Here is a 22,699-nt window from a genome sequence, read left to right as displayed (position 1 = left end):
ATTAGCTATTTGCATTTAATTTAACCTTGTTTTATCCATTTTTGCGATGCACTTCAAGTCGTGTTCATTTTTATGAGCCTCATTCTTTGACAGGATACTCTATATATCTGAATTCACTGAAATACCCAGGTGTGGAAAATGTGCTCACTGTAAAAAACACGTTGGTCATATTTCAGGAGTGATTGCGTGATGAAACCTATAGATCTTTATCTGTCTTTAAGTTTTATCTGCATTCTGGTAAACCTAAACCCAGTGCAGAGCAGAGTAATGATAATATATGATGATAATAAAATACATATAATATATATTATATATTATAATAGGGTCTAAATCTAGAGATGATTAAACCTAAAATGACCAATACAAAATATAAATATGAACACGACTTGAACTGCATGGCTACATATAGTAGAAAGCCTTCCTTGGACAGTAGAGGCAGTTGCTCTAACAAAAGCAGGATACACTTTTTACCCCATTCAATGAGTCCTTACCCCAGCCAGCCTTCAGGAGTGCAAGTTTTTGTAATGTACAGAAGGAAAAATATCAAATCAGCTGCAGTCCAGTGATGTAAACAAATGAATAAATTAAGCAATTTTAAAGCATGAATCATTTTATAATATAGTTTAGGAATATACATAACATAAATATAAATATGCAGTTTTATTAAAACACGTTGGTCATAATTCATGACTGATAAAATCAATAGATTGTGATCTACACATGTTTTATCTGTCTTTAAGTCTTATCTGCATTCTGGTAAACCTAAACCCAGAGCAGAGCAGAGTAATATTCTTGTTAGAAGCAGTGTGCTCAATGTTTGTGTTCAGTTCATCTGGCAATGAATAAATGGACTGTTAAGAGGTTCCCAAATTGCTTTACAGAGAGATTAAAAAACCATAAATAAATAAAAAGGAAAAGGATCAAATAACCAATAATGATAAGAGAGACCGAGATAATTAAACCTAAAATTAACAGTACATATTAAAGCTGTACTCATTTCCATATATACAGTATAATATCTTCTGGTCTAATAACTAGATTAATAGACCATCGGACATAACATTAGTCACCTTGTTTGTTTAGGGTGGTAGTTGCAAGAAGATGATCGGGCTTTAAATACCTGTGGGGTGTGTGACAGGATTCAGAGATTGAGAAGAGGTGGAACAGTGCATGTCTAGAAACTGCGTTCCACCAACATAGGAAGCAGAGTGGCTCGCAAAGAGACCTTTGCTCACTTCTGCTCAAGACGAATTTCCTGTAGACGTTGCTACCACCTTTAACATGCCAGGTAACTAATGTTTTCTCCGTGGAGCTTATATTTGAGTACAAGAGAGACATTAATGACCCCAAATATATTCAGAATATTTCACATTACCAATATTTTATGCTGTTCTAACAGTGTACACATAACAGTCCTGTGAGTGGACGCTGCATTTTAACGCTGTTCTTTAAGATTGTCTGTAAGGATTCTGAAAAAAACATATTCCTGACATTTGGAAATAGCTTGCAGCTCTTGCACCATGTCCAAATGTGTGTGGACACTCCTTCTAACCAATCAAAGACAAGGTTACTCCAGCAAAAGCAGGATAAACTCTTTTTTGTTTGTTTCGGAAGAAACAGTGAATGAGCAGGTGTCCTAATACACCTTCCTAAAAGGGCTAATTAGTGTATTTATTTAGTTTTCATATTGGATTATTCCTAAATAACTCCAAAGACAAGAACTGCTCTCCTAGAATGTCTGTTAACATGTTAATGGGTCTCTAGGTCTATGTTGCTAAAATCCTATCTTAAATCACATTTAGGACAGTAATTTGGTTTGTAGAGAGTTCTGTTGAGTTCTGTTCACTCAGAGCTTCTATTCCTCTGTCTTCAGTGTAAGAGGACTGCCCAGCTGATATGTAACACAAGTCTGGACTAAACTGACCTGACTAGCCTCACCATGACCTGAAGAGAAAAGGACCAATGTTCTCATTCTTGGGACAGCCTGTCTGTCCTGCTCGTTGGACGTTCCCAAACCAGGCTGTGATGTTTCCTGTTAGGATGCTTCCAACAGCGCCGGAGTAAAAGTTCTGCAGCACCTTGGAGGGGAGTCTGAAGTCCATTAGGTGTCTGAGGTGGTAGAGATGCTGACGGGCCCTCTTCACCAGGGAGTTGCTGTGGCAAGAGAATGACAGTTCCTGCGAGATGGGAACTCCAAGGTACTTGAACTTGCCCAATCTTTTCACTGATCATAAGCAGTAAGAACATCTCTGCTGGACATTAGTTAGAGTTAGAGCAGCATGATAAAGCTGTTTGCTCGCTTCTTACCAGACCAGGGCATGTAAGAGTTGTTAAAGGAAGACTGTGGGCAGAGAGGAAGGAACTGAGAGAGCAGAACAAAGAAGTGAGAACTGCCACAGTCGTGCCAAAAGGTGAGTGACTCCTGCGCACTCTCTGTGTAAGGTCTTTATATAGGTACTCAGTACCTTATAATGGAGTATATATATATATATATATATATATATATATATATATATATATATATATATATATATATATATATATATATATATATATACATATATATATATATATATATGTATGTATATATACATATATATACATATATACTACTTGCCTATTGCAGCCTCAGCTTTCTGTGCTTGGCTGACAGAAGGAGACCCTGATGTGATCATCTGCTTTTGTGGCCATTTTGTGTCCTTCTCTCATCAACAAGGTTTATTTATTATACCATTCTGAGTAAACAGTTTGGAATCAGCAATCATATCATGCTTAAAATCGTTGAGATGGTATGATTGTCCATTCTGATGGACATTATATAAGGTTGCTGGACTGTTTCCTGGCATTAGGCGTGGTGCCAATCAAGGGTGTCAAAAGTATTGACATTCATTACTCAGGTAGAAGTGTAGATACTAGGGTTTGAAGAATCAACTTAAGCTTTTTACTCCAGTAAAAGTGTAAAAGTACTGGTTTCAAAACTACTTAAAGTTGAAAAGTAAAAGTAATGTAAGGAAAACAAAGGCCAAAAGCTTAGGCCGCGCCACAGGGGCCTAAAGTGCACTACCTCACCGCCCCAATTTTTTTTTCAAAAAGTCATAATGACCATAATGCTATATTAAAATGTTAATGTTGAAAAATGTTGGGATGCAGTAGGCTGACTGTTTCAGGTGCATATCTGTCCATTGAAAATGAATGCATTTTAGTAATATCAAATATATTAAAGAAGCATCTATGTGCACTACTGAGCATTAACATGTGTTTCATGGAGCGGAAAATATGAAGTCGGAATGAAAACAAACCGAAATGAAATCATTTTTCAAGTGTAAGGAGTAAAAAAGTACAGATAATTGTGTGAAAATGTTTCAGGTTCAAGTTTCAAATTTCAGGTTTATTTGTCATTTGCACAACATGTCAGGACATTTATGCATTGAAATGCTTGTGGTGAGGCTCAGGTTGATGCTCTACAGGAGAACAAAACTATATACATACTAAACATATTAAAATAAAGTTATATAAATATTATATTAAATAAATACAAAATACACACAAAATACACACAAAATATACACAAAATACAGAATATACAAAGACAGGAGGGATCTGTAGAAATGCTCTGATATGTACATGTATGAGACAGGTATAGTCTGAGAGAGAGTGGAGCTAAATATAAAGTTGTATGTTTATGTCTATTCCTGTTGTATAAAGTGACTTAGTGGAGTAGAAGTAAAAAGTCAGCAAAAACATATTTACTCCAGGAAAGTATATATAACCAAAATTTCTACTTAAGTAAGGTAACAACGTATTTGTACTTTGTTACTTGAAACCTCTGGTGCCAATAGTTTATTGTTTATCTGCTCTAGAGAGTCCTATTCTATTGCCAACACTTCTCCACGGGGACTTGACAAGCTGTGTGTGAGCATTTGCACATTTGTGTCAGCCATAGGTACTACTGAAAGTAGCTGAATGTATTTATTAGATGGGGTGTCCACATACATTTGGGCATATATAGTGTCACAATAAGGTCCATCAGAAAGTATTTGTTTCTTCAATAATTCACTAATTAATAAAAAAATAATTGTGAACAATTTTCAATTTTCTGACTGTATTAACTTAACTTAACAAATCATATTTCATGTCTTCAGTGGGTCCAGCTTTTACCGGTCACACAGCTCGTAGACCCTCCTCTTCTTACCATAAAGTGTAAAGTGATGGAATGTCTTTAGTTGGTAGTGTAATTGAGAGATCTGGCGCTGATTTCTACGTGTTCTGGTACCTTAGTAAACCCCTTCCCAGACTCTATATACAGCAAACAAATAAAATAAAGTGACCACCCTACATGATCTGTTTCTCTGATTTTGCTATTCATAGGCAATGTGTTTAGGGAAAATTAACATTTGCTTTGTATTACATAATCCATAATCCATTTTCCCCAAATTCCAAATAAGAATATTGTTATTTAGAGCATTTATTTATTTTCAGAAATGACAACTGCTCAAAACAGCGAATAATGCAAAGAAATGATTATAATAATTATAATGCAAAGACGTTATTATTGAAATGTAAACAACACAGTACTAATACTTTGAGAGCATTCAGAAAACACTATGGTGAAATAACCTTGACTTCCAATCACAGCTTTTATGTATTGGCAGGCTCTCCACCGTTCTTTCACACTGCTGTGGGGTGACTTTATGCCATTCATAGTCTGCAAATTCAGATAACTCAGCTTTGTTTGATGAAATGCCTGAAATAAAACGCCTGCCATACACATAGAAATGCACATTTACGAAAATAAATTAAGTGGTCTTGGAATTTTTTCCAGAGCTGTATCTGCATATATAGCCTTCTTTCTGAATCTCGCCATGATCTTTACCACTTACTTCAACAATCAGGAGCAAACCACACTAACTGTCTAAGGTTTAAATAAGACAGTCTACTCCAAAAGTTTGAAGTTGTCACATACATAATTATAAACAGTACTTCCTGCCCTTGGTCCAGCACTGCTTGCTGTAGCTGTCTCCCTGCAGGTCCGGATGAGGCACTCAACTGAACACACCACCCTCTGGAGAGCCCGTCTTTCCTGCTTGGTGCTGTTCCCACACTGGGCTGTGATGATCCCCATCAGTGCAGGAGTTTCAACAGTGCAGGAGTTGAAGTTCTGCAGTACTTGAACTTGTCCACTCATTCCACTGCAACTCTTGATCCAGATGGGGAAGTAATTCTCCAGGTGTTCTCCACCAGGTAGGCCCTGGTCAGAGATCAGACCCAACACAACAAAGCAAACCTGACAATGATGGTAGAGCTAAAAGTGGCCATGCAGTCATAAGTGTAAAATGAGTACAGCAGGGGGCTCAGGACACAACCTTGGGGGGGTCCAGTGCAGAGTATGAAAGTGGGTAAGACATGTTTGCCTACCCACACTGCTTGTGGTCTGTCTGTCTGTCAGGAAGTTGGAGATCCAGTCATCCAAGTCCAAATCTGGAAGAGTTTGGGTCATGTAATTTCATGTATTTATTAGAATATTAATACAAACAGAAAATAATGCTGAATACAGAAATACATGCATACTCTCAATACATGCATACTCTAACTGCATCAGTATGGTGTTGCATGAATGCAATCAGCTTGTGGCACTACTGAGATATTACTGAAGCCCAGGTTATGTTGATAGTGGCCTTCAGCTCGTCTGTATTCCTGGGTCAGGTGTTTCTCTTCTTCCTCTTGACTATAACCCAGAGAGTTGGCTGGCCAGTCAAGCACAATAATGTCATGATCAGCAAATCATTTAGTAGTAGTTTTGGCACTGTGGACCGGTGCTAAGTCCTGCTGGAAAACAGGAAATCGGCATCTCCATTAAGTTTGTCAGCAGATGGAAGCACTTGATAAACTACAGGGGACCAACACCAGCAGATGACATGGCACCCCAAACCATCTCAGACTGTGGAAACTTCACACTGGACTTCAGACACCTTGGATTCTGTGCCTCTCCACACTTCCTCCAGAATGTAAAACCTTGATTTCCAAATAAAATGCAAATTTTACTTTCATCTGTAAAGAGTATATTGGAGTGCTGAGCAACAGTCCAGTTCTCCAGCCTTCCAAATTCTTGAATCTTGACAAACCTCTGAAGGCTGTGGTCATCCCTGTTGCTTATGTACCTTTTCTTACTACATTTCCTGACAATGTCCCACTAATATAGTTTCATACAGCCCTTTGCGAACAGCCAGTTTTTTGTGGCTTACCCTGTGAAGTCAGCAGTGTTCCCCATGACTGTGGTTGCATGTGCTGAACTAGACCAAGAGATAGACTGTATGAATACAGTTTGAACAACAATTTACTCCAAATTGAATATTTGAAATAATAATTTAAAAAAGGCTTGAAAAATGTCACTTTATGTGTAATGAATTTAAAATATATAATTTAACTTTTTAAACAAAAATAACCTTTTCAGTATATTGACTAAAATTCAATTTCTAAGATGCAGTAATATAATGCACTAGGCCATTGTTATACATAGTCAGATGAGTTTGCCAAATTCAATACAGAATCCAAAAATCCAAAAAAGGTCATATAAATAAAGCTAGCATACACAAAAAGACTCACACAAGTGACACCTGAGTACAACAGTGCTTTCTGAGATCTCGGGGTTTTAATGTGCAGTTAGCGGTAAGAGCAGCTCTGGCCCAAAGGCTTTAGAAGTGGGATTAGGACCATAAAGTGGCCACCTGCCCACCACTCTGGGTGCGGGTTCACATTGCCATAATCCCATAATGCCATAACATATGTGTTTACTGCCACCTCCATGAGTTAAGTGCTGATACAATCTTGATTGAGATACAACCTAACAGGCACAGCTCCAGAGCAATACCTACAGTTTACAGTGGGGAAAAAAAGTATTTAGTCAGTCACCAGTTGTGCAAGTTCTCCCACTTAAAAAGATGAGAGAGGCCTGTAATTGACATCATAGGTAGATCATCAACTATGAGAGACAAAATGAGAAAAAAATACAGAAATTCACATGATTGATTTTTAAAGAATTTATTTGCAAATAATGGTGGAAAATAAGTATTTGGTCAATAACAAAAGTTCTTCTCAATACTTTGTTATATATCCTTTGTTGGCAATGACAGAGGTCAAACGTTTTCTGTAAGTCTTCACAAGGTTGGCACACACCGTTGCTGGTATGTTGGCCCATTCCTCCATGCAGATCTCCTCTAGAGCAGTGATGTTTTGGGGCTGTCGGCGGGCAACACGGACCTTTCAACTCCCTCCAAAGGTTTTCTATGGGGTTGAGATCTAGAGACTGGCTAGGCCACTCCAGGACCTTGAAATGCTTCTCACGAATCCACTCCTTTGTTGCCCTGGCAGTGTGCTTGGGATCATTGTCATGCTGAAAGACCCAGCCACATTTCATCTTCAATGCCCTTGCTGATGGAAGGAGGTTTGCACTCAAAATCTCACAATACATGGCCCCAATCATTCTTTCATGTACACGGACCAATTGTCCTAGTCCCTTTGAAGAGAAACAGCCCCAAAGCATGATGTTGCCACCCCCATGCTTCACAGTTGGTATCGTGTTCTTTGTATGCAACTCAGCATTCACTCTCCTCCAAACACAACGAGTTGTGTTTGTACCAAACAGTTCTACTTTGGTTTCATCTGACCATAAGACATTCTCCCGATACTCCTCCGGAACATCCAAATGCTCTCTAGCAAACTTCAGACGCGCCCGGATATGTACTGGCTTAAGCAGGGGAACACGTCTGGCACTGCAAGATCTGAGTCCCTGGCGGTCTAGTGTGTTACTGACGGTAGCCTTTGTAACGTGGGTCCCAGCTTTCTGCAGGTCATTCACTAGGTCCCCCCGTGTGGTTCTGGGATTTTTGCTCACCGTTCTTGTGATCATTTTGACCCCACGGGCTGAGATCTTGCGTGGAGCCCCTGATCGAGGGAGATAAGCAGTGGTCTTGTAGGTCTCCCATTTTCTGATTATTGCTCCCACAGTAGATTTCTTCACACCAAGCTGCTTGCCTATTGCAGATTCAGTCTTCCCAGCCTGGTGCAGGTCTACAATTTTGTTTCTGGTGTCCTTCGACAGCTCTTTGGTCTTCACCATAGTGGAGTTTGGAGTGTGACTGTTTGAGGTTGTGGGCAGGTGTCTTTTATACTGTTAACGAGTTCAAACAGGTGCCATTAATACAGGTAATGAGTGGAGGACAGAGAAGCCTCTTAAAGAGGGAGTTACAGGTCTGTGACAGCCAGAAATCTTGCTTGTTTGTAGGTGACCAAATACTTATTTTCCACCATTATTTGCATAATATTTTTTTCATTTTGTCTCTCATAGTTTAGGTCTACCTATGATGTCAATTACAGGCCTCTCTGCACAATTGGTGACTAAATACTTTTTTCCCCCCACTGTATATAGAACACTATTCATGAGGCTATTTCCTCTTCTTTTGTCCCTGTCTGCAGTTATAAAGTTACATTCCACCTGCCACAGACTAGAGTCCTCACTGTGTGTGTATAACTGGTTTATAAAGAAACAGGAAGTGATGGCAACAAAAGTGTTGAGATGAGAGGACCAGAGATGCTGAAGTGGGAGCTTTTTAGACCTTAGAGAATGGTGTCACTCACCACTAGGCAGATCCGAGGGCTGGGGCCATTTCCTGTTACCAAAGGGGCTTCTACAAGCCGACATATGAGCAAGGCAGACTTCTTCACAGCCCTTCGGTGAGGCCCAGCTGTAGGAAAGCAAGACGGCCAGAAGCATTTCTGGAGTCCCTGGGAAATCTGTTGTCAGTGTTCAGGACAGTGTCCTTGCTGTGCCTGGCTTCATTCTTCTCCTCCACAGGTGAGATGAATACGCTTCTTTTTAGGCCGTTCGCCTAACCCTGCTGTGTATGTCTTGAAATTGTAAGAAGCCAGATCTCAGTTGTTCGTTGATATGTAGTTCTCCACAACATGGGGAAGTCTGCAAGCCTTAACGTCGGGCATTCTTTGCGTTATGAAGACGCACTCTTTCTGGACTTTTCAGAGCTTTTCATGGCTATTCCAGCTTCAGAATCTGTGGTCTGATTAAGTGATATGCAGACATGAAGTCTCTTCCGCACAGCCAGTAAGACGTTTTTATACCCTTAGTGCGTAACACTCATTTGCAACATAAAATGGAGAGATTGCAACACTCTTCAACCCTGAGTTTTTTTTAACTGACATGCTGATATCACAGCACACGTTTCAGATTGGCAGATGTTTCTTGTAGCTGTTTTGTTGGATTTAATAAAGATCATTGGTATTTCCTTCAGCAGTAATGGAGAAAGTTGGCAGGTCAATGCTTTATTGACCCCGCCAGGCTGCTCCGGCTGTAAAACCCTTAGTTTTAAGTGCAAATTCTTTTAGTTTTTAGTTTAAAGTTCTATAAGTCACTCAGCTGTCAGACCAAAACCCTATATCTCCAAAATATTGAAGTGATAAACATCCTTAACCTTAAATATAAGGTAATGTAAACAGAGGGTAAGTCAATTTGGACGGTTTCTATTGATTCCTACGTCATGAAAACTTTCACACGAAGTAAAAATGCACGTTTTTTGCTACAATGGCAAGGTAAAACCAATATATACACATTTTTGTGTGCAGTTGTTTTATTAATTAACTTATTTACATTATTTATGACCTCAGTCCAGGCATCCGGCCCTCGTCCCTTAAAGCAGCACTTCTTATTGTGGGTTGACTCAGTTTAAACAGTGAAGTATTTGGGTGCCAGTAGAACAAGGTCTGACTGTACTTATAGCAGTGCATGAACATGCTGAGCAAACTGAGCAATTTCCTTGTGGCATCCCTTAGAACAGGTGTTTTTCCAGAGGTCCTCTTTCAGAGATTCTTTATGTGACTTCCCTGTTGCGTTTACGAACCTTAGGAAATCAAATTTTAGCTCAAGCTTACATGTGTTTGTGCATTTCTGTGTTTTGTATGTTCAATGAAAAACATGTATCTCCAAAATGGTGACTTTACAGGAGAGGGAAAACACCTGTTTCACTCTGAACAGAAGTCAATGTAAAAATATTTGATTCTAAGTACTAAGCATTTCTATTGGTCCATTCAGCCAGTGTTATTTACACAGTGTACAGAACAGCTACTAGGTTGACAAAACGACGAAGAAAATTGAAAACGGACAAAGGTGAAGGTGTTTTTCAACCTGGTGAAACCAAAGACAATTGTCCAGAAATTAAAAGGGCCAACTCAGTTGTAGTTAGTAATTTGTCATGCTTTTAGGGTGCCCTTTGCCCTCATCTAAAGGCCATTAGCTTTGACTCAGAAATACACGTCAATTAGCAGGTCTTTAGCAGATTAGCCTATCAAAGGATTTCTAGGTTGTTAGGATCTGATTTAGTTCCTGATCAAATGTAAATGCAAAACATCTGCATTACTAAAAGTCTATTCTATTCAAGTTAATTTCTCCCCTATTGATCATTTTACTTCATCTTCTAAAACACTAAAAACACTAGAAGCACACAGCTTCTGTGTGTTAAACAAGGCAAAGGCCACATTTCATCTTTTCTGACTGTTTAAAATGTTGCTTTTCCTGTTTATTCTCTAGATTTTATCATTCTGGAAAGTCCTTTTGCTGCCACTGCAAAACTTTGACCTTAAAGGATGTTTTAAATCTGGAAGGTTCGATGTCAGACGACTTATTATTTTGTTCATGAGCTTCCTTCGGTTTTATCACTACTATCCTTTCAAATACATTGTTTAATGTTGTGTACGCGAGTCTTGTTGCATAAATAATTACTGCATAAAACAGAAACGCAAATAAGATCAGCTATTATCATATAATTCCACAGCGGTAAGAAAGTTCTGGTTCCTCATGCCTTAAAATTTCTATTTTATTTTATGTGCAAAATATATTTTTTTAAAAACAGGAAAAGTATATTTTTATTGTAAAACATTTGTCATCAGTTTTGTAGTTACAGTTATAGCTGTTGTGTATCAGAAAGGTTGTCGAATATATTATTTCATATATATATATTTCATATAAAACTAAGCCTGCATCTTCTTTCTCACAGGGTAAACACTAGATATGTGCTAATCATTTGAAGTGATTTATAATTTCAATTATATTCCAATCAGGTCAAAAAAGAGAAAAATGGCCCAAAAAGGAGATGCAATGATATATGTTATACATAAACATTGTTTTTTTTTATTTTACTACATTAAAAAAAAAAGTTATAATTGAACTTGATTTAAATCATATGCATTGTTTTATCAGCGCAAATTAAAGACAGCTGTTTAAATTAACCCTTTAAACAGCCTATGGCCAGCCAGTGGGCCTTAACTGTTATTACAAAGTTCTATTATCAAAGAATGTGCAAAGTGAAAGAGAATGATTTGCAGTTTGCAGAATTGCAGTTTGGTAGACGACACTTCCCAAAAAATTATACTTTGTGTGATTTGTGTTTTCTAAAGCCTGGTGAGAACGTCTTTATGTATGTGCTTCGGCTATGTTGCAGATAAATATGTGGTCATTTCGTAACCGCCGGCCTCTAGCATCTATTAACTTCAGCTCTGAAATGCAATAATGTGTTAGGACCCACCAAGAACACCCCCCCTTCCCTCTCCAAGCACTGTAGCACGCACCTCTGACATAGAAACCACTAAACTAGGTTGTGAAGTATACTCAAACTCAGACCACAGAGGTACATGCTCAAGCCAAGACTGACAGGAAGACATACACACCGAGCAGTAAATAGTCTTTCTATTTATTTCACATCACATCAAAACTGAGCTTTTGGTTCTGAGTTTGAAGACTGTAGTTTGAAGAAGAACTATGAGGTACTATGAGGGCATTACTGGTTGACGTCTTGGTGTAGTTGCACTGTTTTCAAAGATTTTGGCACTGTTACACAGTCAGTTTGTGTGTAAGGACAGGAGGACTCCTCTTACTGGTCCAAAAAGTGGTCCTTGATCTATTAGGCTGCTAATGAGGGCTCATTTCAGTGTTGCAAGTGCAGATTTTACTGATGATATACAAAATTCTTTGAATATCATTAGAAACTTTTTTTCTGTCTGTGTTATAGATTATGTAGCTACCCTTGTAGCTTAGAATAATAAGGTTAGTAGTAGTAGTCAGTAGTTTTGTATTAGTATTAAGATCTACTCTGAGGATAGATGAGACATTATATGTCAGGGGTAACATATTTCTAAAACACTGAAAAACTTAAATAATGCATTATAAATAATATATTTTAAATAATATAAATAAATCTTAAATAATATATTTTGACCAATTATAGAGAGCATTTAAGCAGTTATAACCTGTGAAGAGTAACTGTAAAATATGTTTATATATATTTTATATATATGTATATAGGCAGTATTTTATAAGTGTCTGTGGCCTCATACATATTAATACAGAGCTTTTTCTTTGCAGCCTTTCAAAACATTTGCCCTTATAGAGAGCTTACAAACTCTAAGAACCAGAGTAGCGGCAAGTAGCTTATTGGATATCTGTCTATTGTTATCTTCTATTTTTTTTTATTTATTTCAACCGAGGTCCAAACGTCTAAGAAAAATGCTTAATCTAATCAATCTAATAAAATTGCATAAATTGTTTCAATTACAAATGATACAATCAGCATAACAATGTGTGTAAAAAGTAGAATGCTGTTCATGAATTTACCATGATTTTTTATTTTACTCGTCATAAATTTCTATTCTTACTTTTAATTTCAGATTTTAATGAACAAAAACATTTCAATGGGGTCACCGACTTTTGGACCCCACTGTATATTTTACTATTTGTTTGATTTATCTTCCTGTTCTATCTAAACTTATTCATGTTGGAAAATGTTGAATGGGTTGGAAGCAAATGAGACACACTCCCCCATGAAACCGAAGCTGCTTTTTCAACAGGAGAATGTTCCAAAATGTACCCCAAAATCTCAGTGTCTCCTGACCTGAACATCATTAAATCTTAAACGTGCTATGCAGCAACTCAAGAAGCAAAAAGAAGGGGTGAAAATTCTTAGAGCAAGAGAAAAACTAGTTGGATATAAAAGCCTTTGCAAGTCTGTGCCAAAGGGAGTGTTTTTAGCTTGGTCAAAAATACAGTAACTGTACATTTGCAGCAAAATTCATTTGCTACAGAGCTTATGTTTAAAAGTGACGTCTTTTTACTTTAAAAATAAAATATGTAAGTTTGGCCCGGGGATGCCCAAACTGCATACACACTAAAAACTCTACAAGTAATACACTGCATATCTTATTTGACGGAACTACTAATAGCTGTGCTGGGTCCATACGTATTTGGACAATGGCGAAATTTCATAATTGTGCTTCTGTACACCATCACAGTAGATCTGAAATGGATCAGTCAAGATTTGACTGAAATGTAGACTTTAGTACAGTCTTTAGTAAGTGAAAAGCATGGTAAATTGGGTTGGAGTCAGGTGGTATTCCATTTCTTTCCTTTTGAGAAGCTCTTAGATTGTGCCGTCTTATTACGTTTGCCACATTCGACTGAATCTGAATAGAAGGTAGAGCTCTATACACCTTAGAATTCATATTGCTACTTCCATCAGTAGTCACATCACCATCAAACAGTGGAACTGGGTCAGTTCCACTGGCAGCCAGACATGACCATGTAATAACAGTGTCTCCACCATGTTTGACAGATGATGCGGTATGCTTCCTTTCCCTCTCCATGCTCTTTCCATTATTCTGGGATAATTTTATATTAGTTCTGTTCAAATATCATCTGTTCAAAGAATTTTAAAGCATATTGACAATTTTCATTAACAGCTACCAAGTGCAAACCCAAGACTTGAAATCAGTAATTGTATCGCCTTAATTGCTCATTATAGAACAAGGAAACTGGACACAACCAGCAATTACTTAGCAGTGAACTGCCCAACTGTCCAGTTTTGTGCATGTAAAAATGGACAAAAATGGCTGTAATTTCTCCACTGTTAATGCAGTATTTTTATTTAGCCCTTATGGACCTGACTGTATTTGGTTTATATAAAATATTACATAACTTCTTATCAATTCCTATTTTAACGAATTAATCCAAAATAATAATGTGTTTTATTTGCTTTACTATAACTATAACAGGGTAGATGCGCTCATAGCTTATGTTGGTCTTCTCTGAGCAGTTAGTTCATCTCCACAGAGGCCATGAGTTTGAGTGACCCCGTCACGTGCTACATCCTGGACGCAGTTCTGCTGCTTTACTGCATCATTTTCACGGCACTGTACTTCAGAATAAAGGTGAGACTGTCATAAACAATTGATGATATGAGATAAATGTTGTGTGCATGTGTTCTCCTGTGTGTTTTCTTAAAGTTTTTTTTTGTGGACATTTTAGTTTTCACGGCTACAGTCTGATAACTCTGCGCCAGCCGAGCCTCTCTATGAGGTGAGTTTCTGTTTGTGTGGTTTGTGCTCTGCAAGCCTGGGTATATTTGTTTAGATGCTGAATGATGGTATGCTACAGTACTTTAAGATATCCTGCCATATGATGAGTTGTGTATCATCCTTGTCACATCTAAACCTAATATTTTAATTTTTGCCTTATTTAAAAATGCCAGCCCCTTTTTTTTCACTGTGCAAACAATTCATGGCAGACTGGCCAATAATAATAAAGTCTACATTGTAAAATATACATTGTGAGACCATCAGTTTTTAAAACGGTCAAGTCAAAGCCCTGATCTTAATCCTATTAAAATGCTGTGGGGTGATTTGCAACGTGCTGTGCAAGAAACCCCTCAAACCTAGCTGAAAGAATTCTGCATGGAGGAGTGGGAAATGTATAAGAAATAATCTAATTATCGTTAGTTTGGCCAAAGAAGAAAATACAGGCTATTAGGAAATAGGGTTCCCATTTTTTTCTCATTTCCATGAATTATTATTACATTTTCCTTTCTGTTAATTACATTTTACAAATAGTTTTGTAAATAAATTTCTTGTTTTATTTGTTTAGTTAAATCACATCCATGCCTCAACATTGTTAAAATAAAAATTGAATTAATATATTTCAAAGCAAAAATTTACACGACTGTACGAGGTTTTGTTTTGGCGGTGAGGATGCACAATATGTCTGCACGCAATTGTTGCTCACTTTCCTGTCTCTGTCTTCATCAGGGGCTGAAAACAAATGAAATGACTGATGAATATCAAACCCTGGACGCTCAAAGCAGCCATGCCAGTGGGCCTACCAGACGGGTACGATGGATATGATGGATATATGCTTTTTAGGTCTTTAATGACTGTCATGTATCAGGTTCACTACAGTGTACATGTGTAAATATCAGGGCAGTCTTCATCACACATGGCGTTTTCATGCACTGAGAAATGAAAACGCCATAAAAATAAACATATCACACAACAATCAACACAATTACCTTCGGCAATAACTGTGTTGATGTACTACAGACAGCCTGACACTTCATCATGCCGCAAATACTGTTACACACACATATCGTCGCTATCATGCAAAAAATATAATAATCCAAAAAATACAATATCCAAAACAACAACTTTACAAGAAAAAGAAGAAACCATCTTAACTGTCAATGTAAAAATATTTTTAAGTCATGTTGTAGCATTTATAAGGCCATTCATCATGCAATTTGGGACAAAATGTAAAGAACAACTGCTGAATTCACTGTATGTTACAAAGTGAAAAATGGCAAGAATGAAGATACAAGGTTTTTGCCTCACAGTGACAATAAGCAAACATGTAGCCATATATTAAGTCAATTATTAAAATCTCAGATTTTCTCAAAATTTTCAGATTTGACATGAATTCCTTTGACAACATGTATGCAGTTCTAACCTAACCTACTTCTATGCCATTGTAATTTCAGAACCGTCAACAACAGGAGGAAGGCCAGTATGAGGTGAGTAGAGCGCGGTGAACACAGTTACAGCATGTGCAAAGTCACAATCCGAAAAAAGACGTTTTATGGCAAACGTCTTAAATTGTGGTCCCTGGCATAGCTACTTAAGACCAATGATCATTGGATCATTACCCCATAGGAATGATGCTGCTTTTACATCAGTAGTGAGTATTACTGTAAAAGGGCGAAGCGTTACGCTCTCACAGTCTAACTTTAAAAAGAGCCTGTTTTCATTGTACAGTCAGCTTGATCAACGGCAGAGTAGCAGCTGGTAAGAAGACAAAGAGAGTGTTTCCGTATGTGCAAAAAGGAGTAATATCAAAGGAGTAATATCAAAGTGAGCGATACCGCATGAAGCACGAGGCCACGATGTAGGCGCCTAAAGCGCTGAGTCTGAAATTTCAACACCCAACCTGCAGTAATTATTCTATTCTTAGAGGTGAAAACTGATCCACTTTGTGATTAAAGTTCACGCTGTTAGTTTACTTTATACTGTATTTGATTATTAAAACTTAAACTGCGCCACTTTCAAGTCCAGTTCATTGCTCTGATGCATAATAAATCATTTACATCAATAATTTGCATAATATAAATTCTGCAAAAGAACATTTTCTACATTAAAACTATTTCTACAAATATTATTGTACTAAAAATATTATATATTGCTTTATTTATATATATATAAATAATAAGCAGATATAAAATATAATAATTAATCAATATAATTGTAAAAAATAGAAGTGAAACATTTCTGCCTCATGTGTAGACATATGTGTTTCTCTTTTTGATGATGGGCCATTTACAACATGGCAGTATTTGACATCATTTCTATTGCATGATAATATCCTTCCAGATTTGCAAATGCCGATCTTAAACCAGACCCAGATCTGGGCCATCAGTGATTTTCATCCTGTTGAATTTCTGATTTTAAGTGATAGTGACATAACAGATCTTAACCTGGCAGAAAAGTGTCAGCGAGAAGCTGAGAGTCTGTGAGATTATGAGAGCTTTTTATCTTCTCTCATCGCCTCCCTGCTCGACAGGTGTGAACTGTGCAGTCTGACCATGCAGAGCTATGGTTTCAGAAGAACTTGGTTCAGTCGATGCGCTAATGTGATCAGACAGATGAAGGAGTAACTAGCGTGCAGTGAATCTTCACCCTTACTGTACTGCACACAATAGGCCGAGGCATCAGTGGAGAAATGCATGTCATGCAAAGACCTTGTATCTCCACTTTTGCCGCTTTCTTTTGACATAATTTGAACTTGGCAGTTGTTCTTTAAATGGTTTCATAATTTCATGATGAGTAAGCCAATAGAAATGCTCCAAAATGACTTAAAATGAAATAATAATTTAAAAAAAAGAACTTCCATTGAAAGACACATTTGGCAACAAGATGTTTGCTTGATAGCGATGATTTATCTTTTCATATTCTCTTCTTCTTGCCACTAACGTTTTAACCAGCCACTTAAATACAACCCTTAATAAAATCAGTCTGTTTGAATGCATGATTCAGCTAGCAGCTTATAGGCTGCATGTAGCATCAGGCCATTTCTTCAAGAGTCAAAGGCTTTTATTTTTGGGCCTGCAGTCTCTGAACAGCCATGACAGTTCTGACCTCTCATTTTTGGTTATTAGACATAAACTATAACTGATATTATTGTAGAATCTGTCATTTTTAAATGATAAAAAAATTCAAGTTAGAAAAGTGACATTCATACAGTCACTTTTAGAAACCAAACAATGTAAAACAATTTAAATACTTTTCTGCTATGTATTATGTAATAATACTTTTACTAATAATTATTATATTATTTAATCTGACTGCAAAAATAACCAACTACAAATCTAAGATTACAGTATAATTAACAGATTTATGGAATGTAAATAAAATGGAAATAAATTACTAAATTATTTAATTTTTTTATTGACATTGGTTTGCTGACTGGTTTAGATTTGTATCAGACCTGTTTATCAGACTATTAGACTGACACAAGAAACCACATTTAATAATAACCGCCCTACTTGCAAACCTTTTTATATTCACTAAAGAAAGATCTGCGCCGCTCGCTGCTGATGGTAGATAAGGGGTAGATTTACCTGCTTTTCTACACTGCTCTCAGCACAAACCTGCAGCAACTGATCCTCCTCATACACACATTTATCTTGCAGAAATCCCAGAAATCCCTGTGTATTGTGCATCATTGAACGTTTAGGGCTATGCTACAATAAATGCAATGTGCAAAGAACCTTTTGTGCAAAGACGCTCTGTAGAGGTTCTACACCTACTGAAGATTTGTGTTCGAGAACATGGTGTGAGAACAGTCTGCCTTTTGAACCCAGTCATTTAAGCCTTTAATTGATTAGACACATCAAACGTGTGTAGTCTGATGCACCTCGTCTCATCTCCATTGTTAAAGTACCAGTTTTGTAAATACAATGTACGAAGAACCTTGTAAAAGTTTAAAGAACCTCTGTACAGGTTCTACACCAACAGAAGAACAATTTATGAAGCCTTGTTTTAAGGAGCTTGGGCAGGCTGTGCTGCTGTGCAACCGGAGGCCTACTTGATACATCTAACATCCTTTAACCACAGGAGCCCTCTGGTGGGTGTCTATGGTAGTGCAGAGATCAGGTAAACAACTGCATGTTTCTGTCTTAACAGCCACTGAGAGCACCATCCAATGACCATTATCAAGAGCTCCAGAAGCAAGCCAAGGTAGGTGTTCAAGAAGTGTGATGAATCACAGTGCTGCTTAAACATGGACCTTCAGTTAGAGTTGGTAAATAACATTTCCACCATGTCTGTCTCTCTTCACAGCCTCGCAAGAGTAAAAACAAAACCAGAGAGGTAAATAAGAGTTCATCCATTTTACCATCTTATCCACAAGCAGTTGTAAGTGAGGGATTGATCAGTTATGGAAGACATGCAGACATGAAAGCTTATCTCACTGAATTTGTAAGAAGTACATTAAAACTTGAGGGAAGTCTAATGTACTTAACACTGTTGTATTTTAGTACTAGTAGACGTCATACTAGTACTAACAGTAGCAGTAGTAGTATTAGTACTACTGCCACTATGGTGGCTTCTAATACCACTACTACTACTACTACAACTAGTACTTCTAAAACCTGTTTAATTACACCTACTGCTACAACTACTTTTACTACTACTATTACTACTGCTACTGCTACTACAACGGACGCAAATTCAACTTCTATAAATACTACAACCACTACTTCTATTACTGCTACTGCAACTAGTACTTCTATAACTAGTACTTCTATAACTACTACTTCTATAATTAATACTACAACTAGTACTTCCAGAACTACTACTAATACTACAACTACTATTATATATACTACTTCTATAATTAATACTACAACTACTTCTATAGCTACTACTTCTATAACTAATACTACAACTAGTACTTCTATAGCTACTACTAATACTACAACTAGTACTTCTAGAACTACTACTAATACTACAACTACTTCTAGAACTACTACTAATACTACAACTACTTCTGTAACTACTACTTCTATAATTAATACTACAACTAGTACTTCTATAACTACTAATAATACTACAACTACTATTAAATATACTACTTCTATAATTAATACTACAACTACTTCTATAGCTACTACTTCTATAACTAATACTACAACTACTTCTAGAACTGATACTACAACTAGAACTTCTATAACTACTACTAATCCTACAACTACTTCTAGAACTACTACTAATACTACAACTACTTCTAGAACTAGTACTTCTAGAACTACTACTTCTATAATTAATACTACAACTAGTACTTCTATAACTACTACTAATACTACAACTACTCTATAACTACTACTTCTATAACTAATACTACAACTACTTCTACAACTACTACTAATACTACAACTACTTCAATAGCTACTACTTCTATGACTAATACTACAACTAGTACTTATATAACTACTACTAATACTACAAACAACTTCTATAACTACTACTTCTATGATTAATACCACAACTAGTACTTCTAGAATTACTACTTTTATAATTAATAATACAACTAGTACTTCTATAACTACCACTAATACTACAACTAATATTATATCTACTACTTCTATAATTAATACTACAACTAGTACTTCTATAACTAGTACTAATACTAGTAAATATAAAGTAAATATAAACTGCACTTAAAATTATGGGTTATGGGTACTTTTTCAAAGCAAAAATGTGCCCTTAAACCACCCTTCTGAAAGCATATTTATGAATGTATGTAAAAAAATAAATAAACAAGTTATAACTTTTTTTGGTGTGTTTGATGCAGTGGTATGTAATAATGGTGGTACTATCGGGAGCACTAGTCCCGCACAACTACAAATGAACATGGTTAAGGGCAGTATTATTTTACACTGATGTGATTTTGGTTGGAGGATTTAAAAACGATACAAAATAGTACATTCATGAACTGATGGTTGAGAGAAAGAGAGAGAACCTCTCCTGGTGTTTGATATTTGTAATGAATATTTATGAAGGTCTAAATAAAAATGTACAGGAGTATGAGTATGTTATTGCAAGTCCAATTACACTATATTAATAATACTCAAGAGAAGCACATTCTTCTGATGTTAAGTACATTAACAAAGCATGCTAAAGTATTATGTAGGGTAGTTCTTCGCTACAGGGACTAGACAAGCTGCATGTGTGTGCATTTGCACATCTGTGTCAGCAATGGGTGCCTCTTAAAGAAGCTGAATGCATTCATTAAATGGGGTGTCCACAAATATTTGGACATGTAAAGTAGGTGTAGCTGGGGGATCTGCTTGATTATTTTTTTTTATCTACCTTTTTCCTACAGTCCGAGGGCATCGAAATGGAGCCCATTCCTCCTTTACCAGCACGCAGCTGAGCTACGCAAGACTCCTTAAACACAAGCTGAACATCACCATGTAACCCCCTTCACACATTTCACCCACCTGAAATAGGAAGCCAGTGCTTGTGAAGTGTTATGTGCAAACCTTCTGGTAGCATTTTATCAGTCATGTAGGAGGTATTAAAAGTGTAAGATGATTAGTGATTATGTGAATAAATATGACTTATTATATGTTTAAAGTTACTGAGCTGCTGAGCTGAGTTTTAGTCCAGCAGGTGGTGCTGTAGTTTAGACACAATGGCTTTCATGCTTTTTTTCTGGCTAAAAGAATTTTCTCGTTAAAGAAAATTGAGGTAACTCACTGATCGCTGTAAATATCAAACAGAATACTGAGGGAAGCACTTATAATATTTCTAGTCCACTGTATTTATGCATTTCAGACCTGTTCAGCCTGCTCTCCTGATGTAGCAATAGCCTATGCATTAGGTTAAATGGAGCTTGCTCGTTGAAAGTCTTCAAATTAGTCACACTTTTACTAATTTCAATGGTAAAAGAGGACCATATTCAGCAGCATTGCCAGACAGTTAACAGAAGGTAGCCTGAGGGGGGTAAAAATTAACTGATAACACGCTGGCTTGCCCAGTATTGAAAAACAGTCATATTAGAATATTATGACCAGCCACCTAATAATGGGAATAACCACCTTTGGCTTGGATGATACTAGCGAGGCGTCTTGGCATGGATTAGATTTAGTGCGTTGTTGCTTGCTCTGTACCACTCAGATCAGGATAAGTTGTCGTTCCCTTCTGGCATCAGTGGCCTGTGAGGCACCACTGTTATGCCGTCTGTCAGTGTGCAAGAAGTCCATTCTCAGAACATCTTGAGACTACAGGTACCACATGATAGGGTTTGCTGCATGTACAAGTAAGCAAGCAGTAACTTCAGCTGTAGCAGAGGGCAAAACGATGGTCTTGGGCAAAGGCAAAATTTGACTGATGTTTAAAAGGGCATGATAATAGGGGATCAGGCGAAGGTTGGTAGCATTTTGGAATTCGCTAACTTTGCAGGAGGATCTAGAGCCTATATAGTAAAGATGTACTGAGAATGGACGTAATAGTGGTGCCGGAGGGCAACTACGACTCTTTCAAGTGGTACAAAGCAATCCAGTGCCAATGTTGAGCAGGTGACCTCTACTGAGAACCTGCTGGCACCTAATATGACGCTATAGTGTCATCCGAGCCAAGGGTAGTAATTCCGACTATTATGTAGGTGGTCATTATATTCTGACATGTCAGGAGCCAATGGGAATGGTGTCAAAACCCTGTCAAAATTTCTGTTACTGTGAAAAGTTGGGTGGAAGATTATACACTATTTTCAACAATTTAATGTTTTCAATTTTATGAGCTCACTCAACTTCATTTTCAAAACTGGGTCTCCAACGAGCCATCAATTGAAAGGATTTTTGGGAGCAAAACATGGCTCCTCTGGCAAGTGCACAAGCTTTTAACCGCTATAAGCTAATTGCTGTTCTTGGTGAGTTTGTACCCCAAATGCAAATACCCATGCATAAATCTGTAGTGCTATTTTATACATGTGCTTTCTGCTAATAAAAACATGACTGAACCCAATTTAGAGCCATTTTCTCTGTTTAATTAGTGCAAACATTGTCTTCATTTTCAGATTCTGTCCCTGATGGCAGGCATTTAGGTAGTGCAGGGATGCCAAACTGGGTTCTTCTAGGCCACAGAAATGCAGACTGAATCATCAGTTCAGAGCAGCATAAGGAAAAACGCTACCTCTACTGAAACGCAGCCTGTACACAAAGTGGATTGTGTCATTGCAGTTATTATTGATATCCAATGATCAACTGCTGGTGAAGTCATGTAGACACCATTTCAACACGCATGCCACCTTGGCAGGGTAATT

At 37.2% G+C, this 22,699-nt stretch overlaps 1 protein-coding gene across 4 annotated transcripts; it reads left to right on the top strand.

Moving 5' to 3' along the window:
- The first annotated feature begins 1,162 nt into the window (after positions 1-1,162).
- On the top strand, positions 1,163-22,401 carry cd247l (CD247 antigen like). Of its 4 annotated transcripts, XM_072686271.1 has the most exons (11): positions 1,163-1,288; positions 1,874-2,198; positions 2,311-2,411; positions 5,028-5,241; positions 14,165-14,262; positions 14,360-14,410; positions 15,136-15,216; positions 15,861-15,893; positions 18,559-18,612; positions 18,715-18,744; positions 20,759-22,401. In XM_072686271.1, exons 5-11 carry the CDS (start codon positions 14,170-14,172, stop codon positions 20,807-20,809), a joined length of 393 nt encoding a protein of 130 aa, XP_072542372.1. In that variant the 5' UTR covers positions 1,163-1,288; positions 1,874-2,198; positions 2,311-2,411; positions 5,028-5,241; positions 14,165-14,169; the 3' UTR covers positions 20,810-22,401. The 4 variants fall into 4 exon arrangements, with proteins under 4 accessions (XP_072542372.1, XP_072542373.1, XP_072542376.1 ...); XM_072686272.1 differs by lacking the exon at positions 1,163-1,288 and having other exon boundaries at positions 1,785-2,198; XM_072686275.1 differs by lacking the exons at positions 1,163-1,288; positions 1,874-2,198; positions 2,311-2,411; positions 5,028-5,241 and adding an exon at positions 8,665-8,851.
- Positions 22,402-22,699: the final 298 nt, after the last annotated feature.

Source organism: Salminus brasiliensis, chromosome 8 (assembly GCF_030463535.1).
Source record: "Salminus brasiliensis chromosome 8, fSalBra1.hap2, whole genome shotgun sequence".
NCBI lineage: Eukaryota > Metazoa > Chordata > Actinopteri > Characiformes > Bryconidae > Salminus > Salminus brasiliensis.
This window is presented reverse-complemented; position numbering and strand designations above follow the sequence as displayed.

Coding starts and splice junctions, on each gene's coding strand:
- cd247l (XM_072686271.1), top strand. CDS start 14,170: ATGAGTTTGAGTGACCCCGTCACGTGCTACATCCTGGACGCAGTTCTG. Junction 18,613..18,714: donor AGCTCCAGAAGCAAGCCAAG/GTAGGTGTTCAA, acceptor CTCTCTTCACAG/CCTCGCAAGAGTAAAAACAA. Junction 18,745..20,758: donor GTAAAAACAAAACCAGAGAG/GTAAATAAGAGT, acceptor TTTTTCCTACAG/TCCGAGGGCATCGAAATGGA.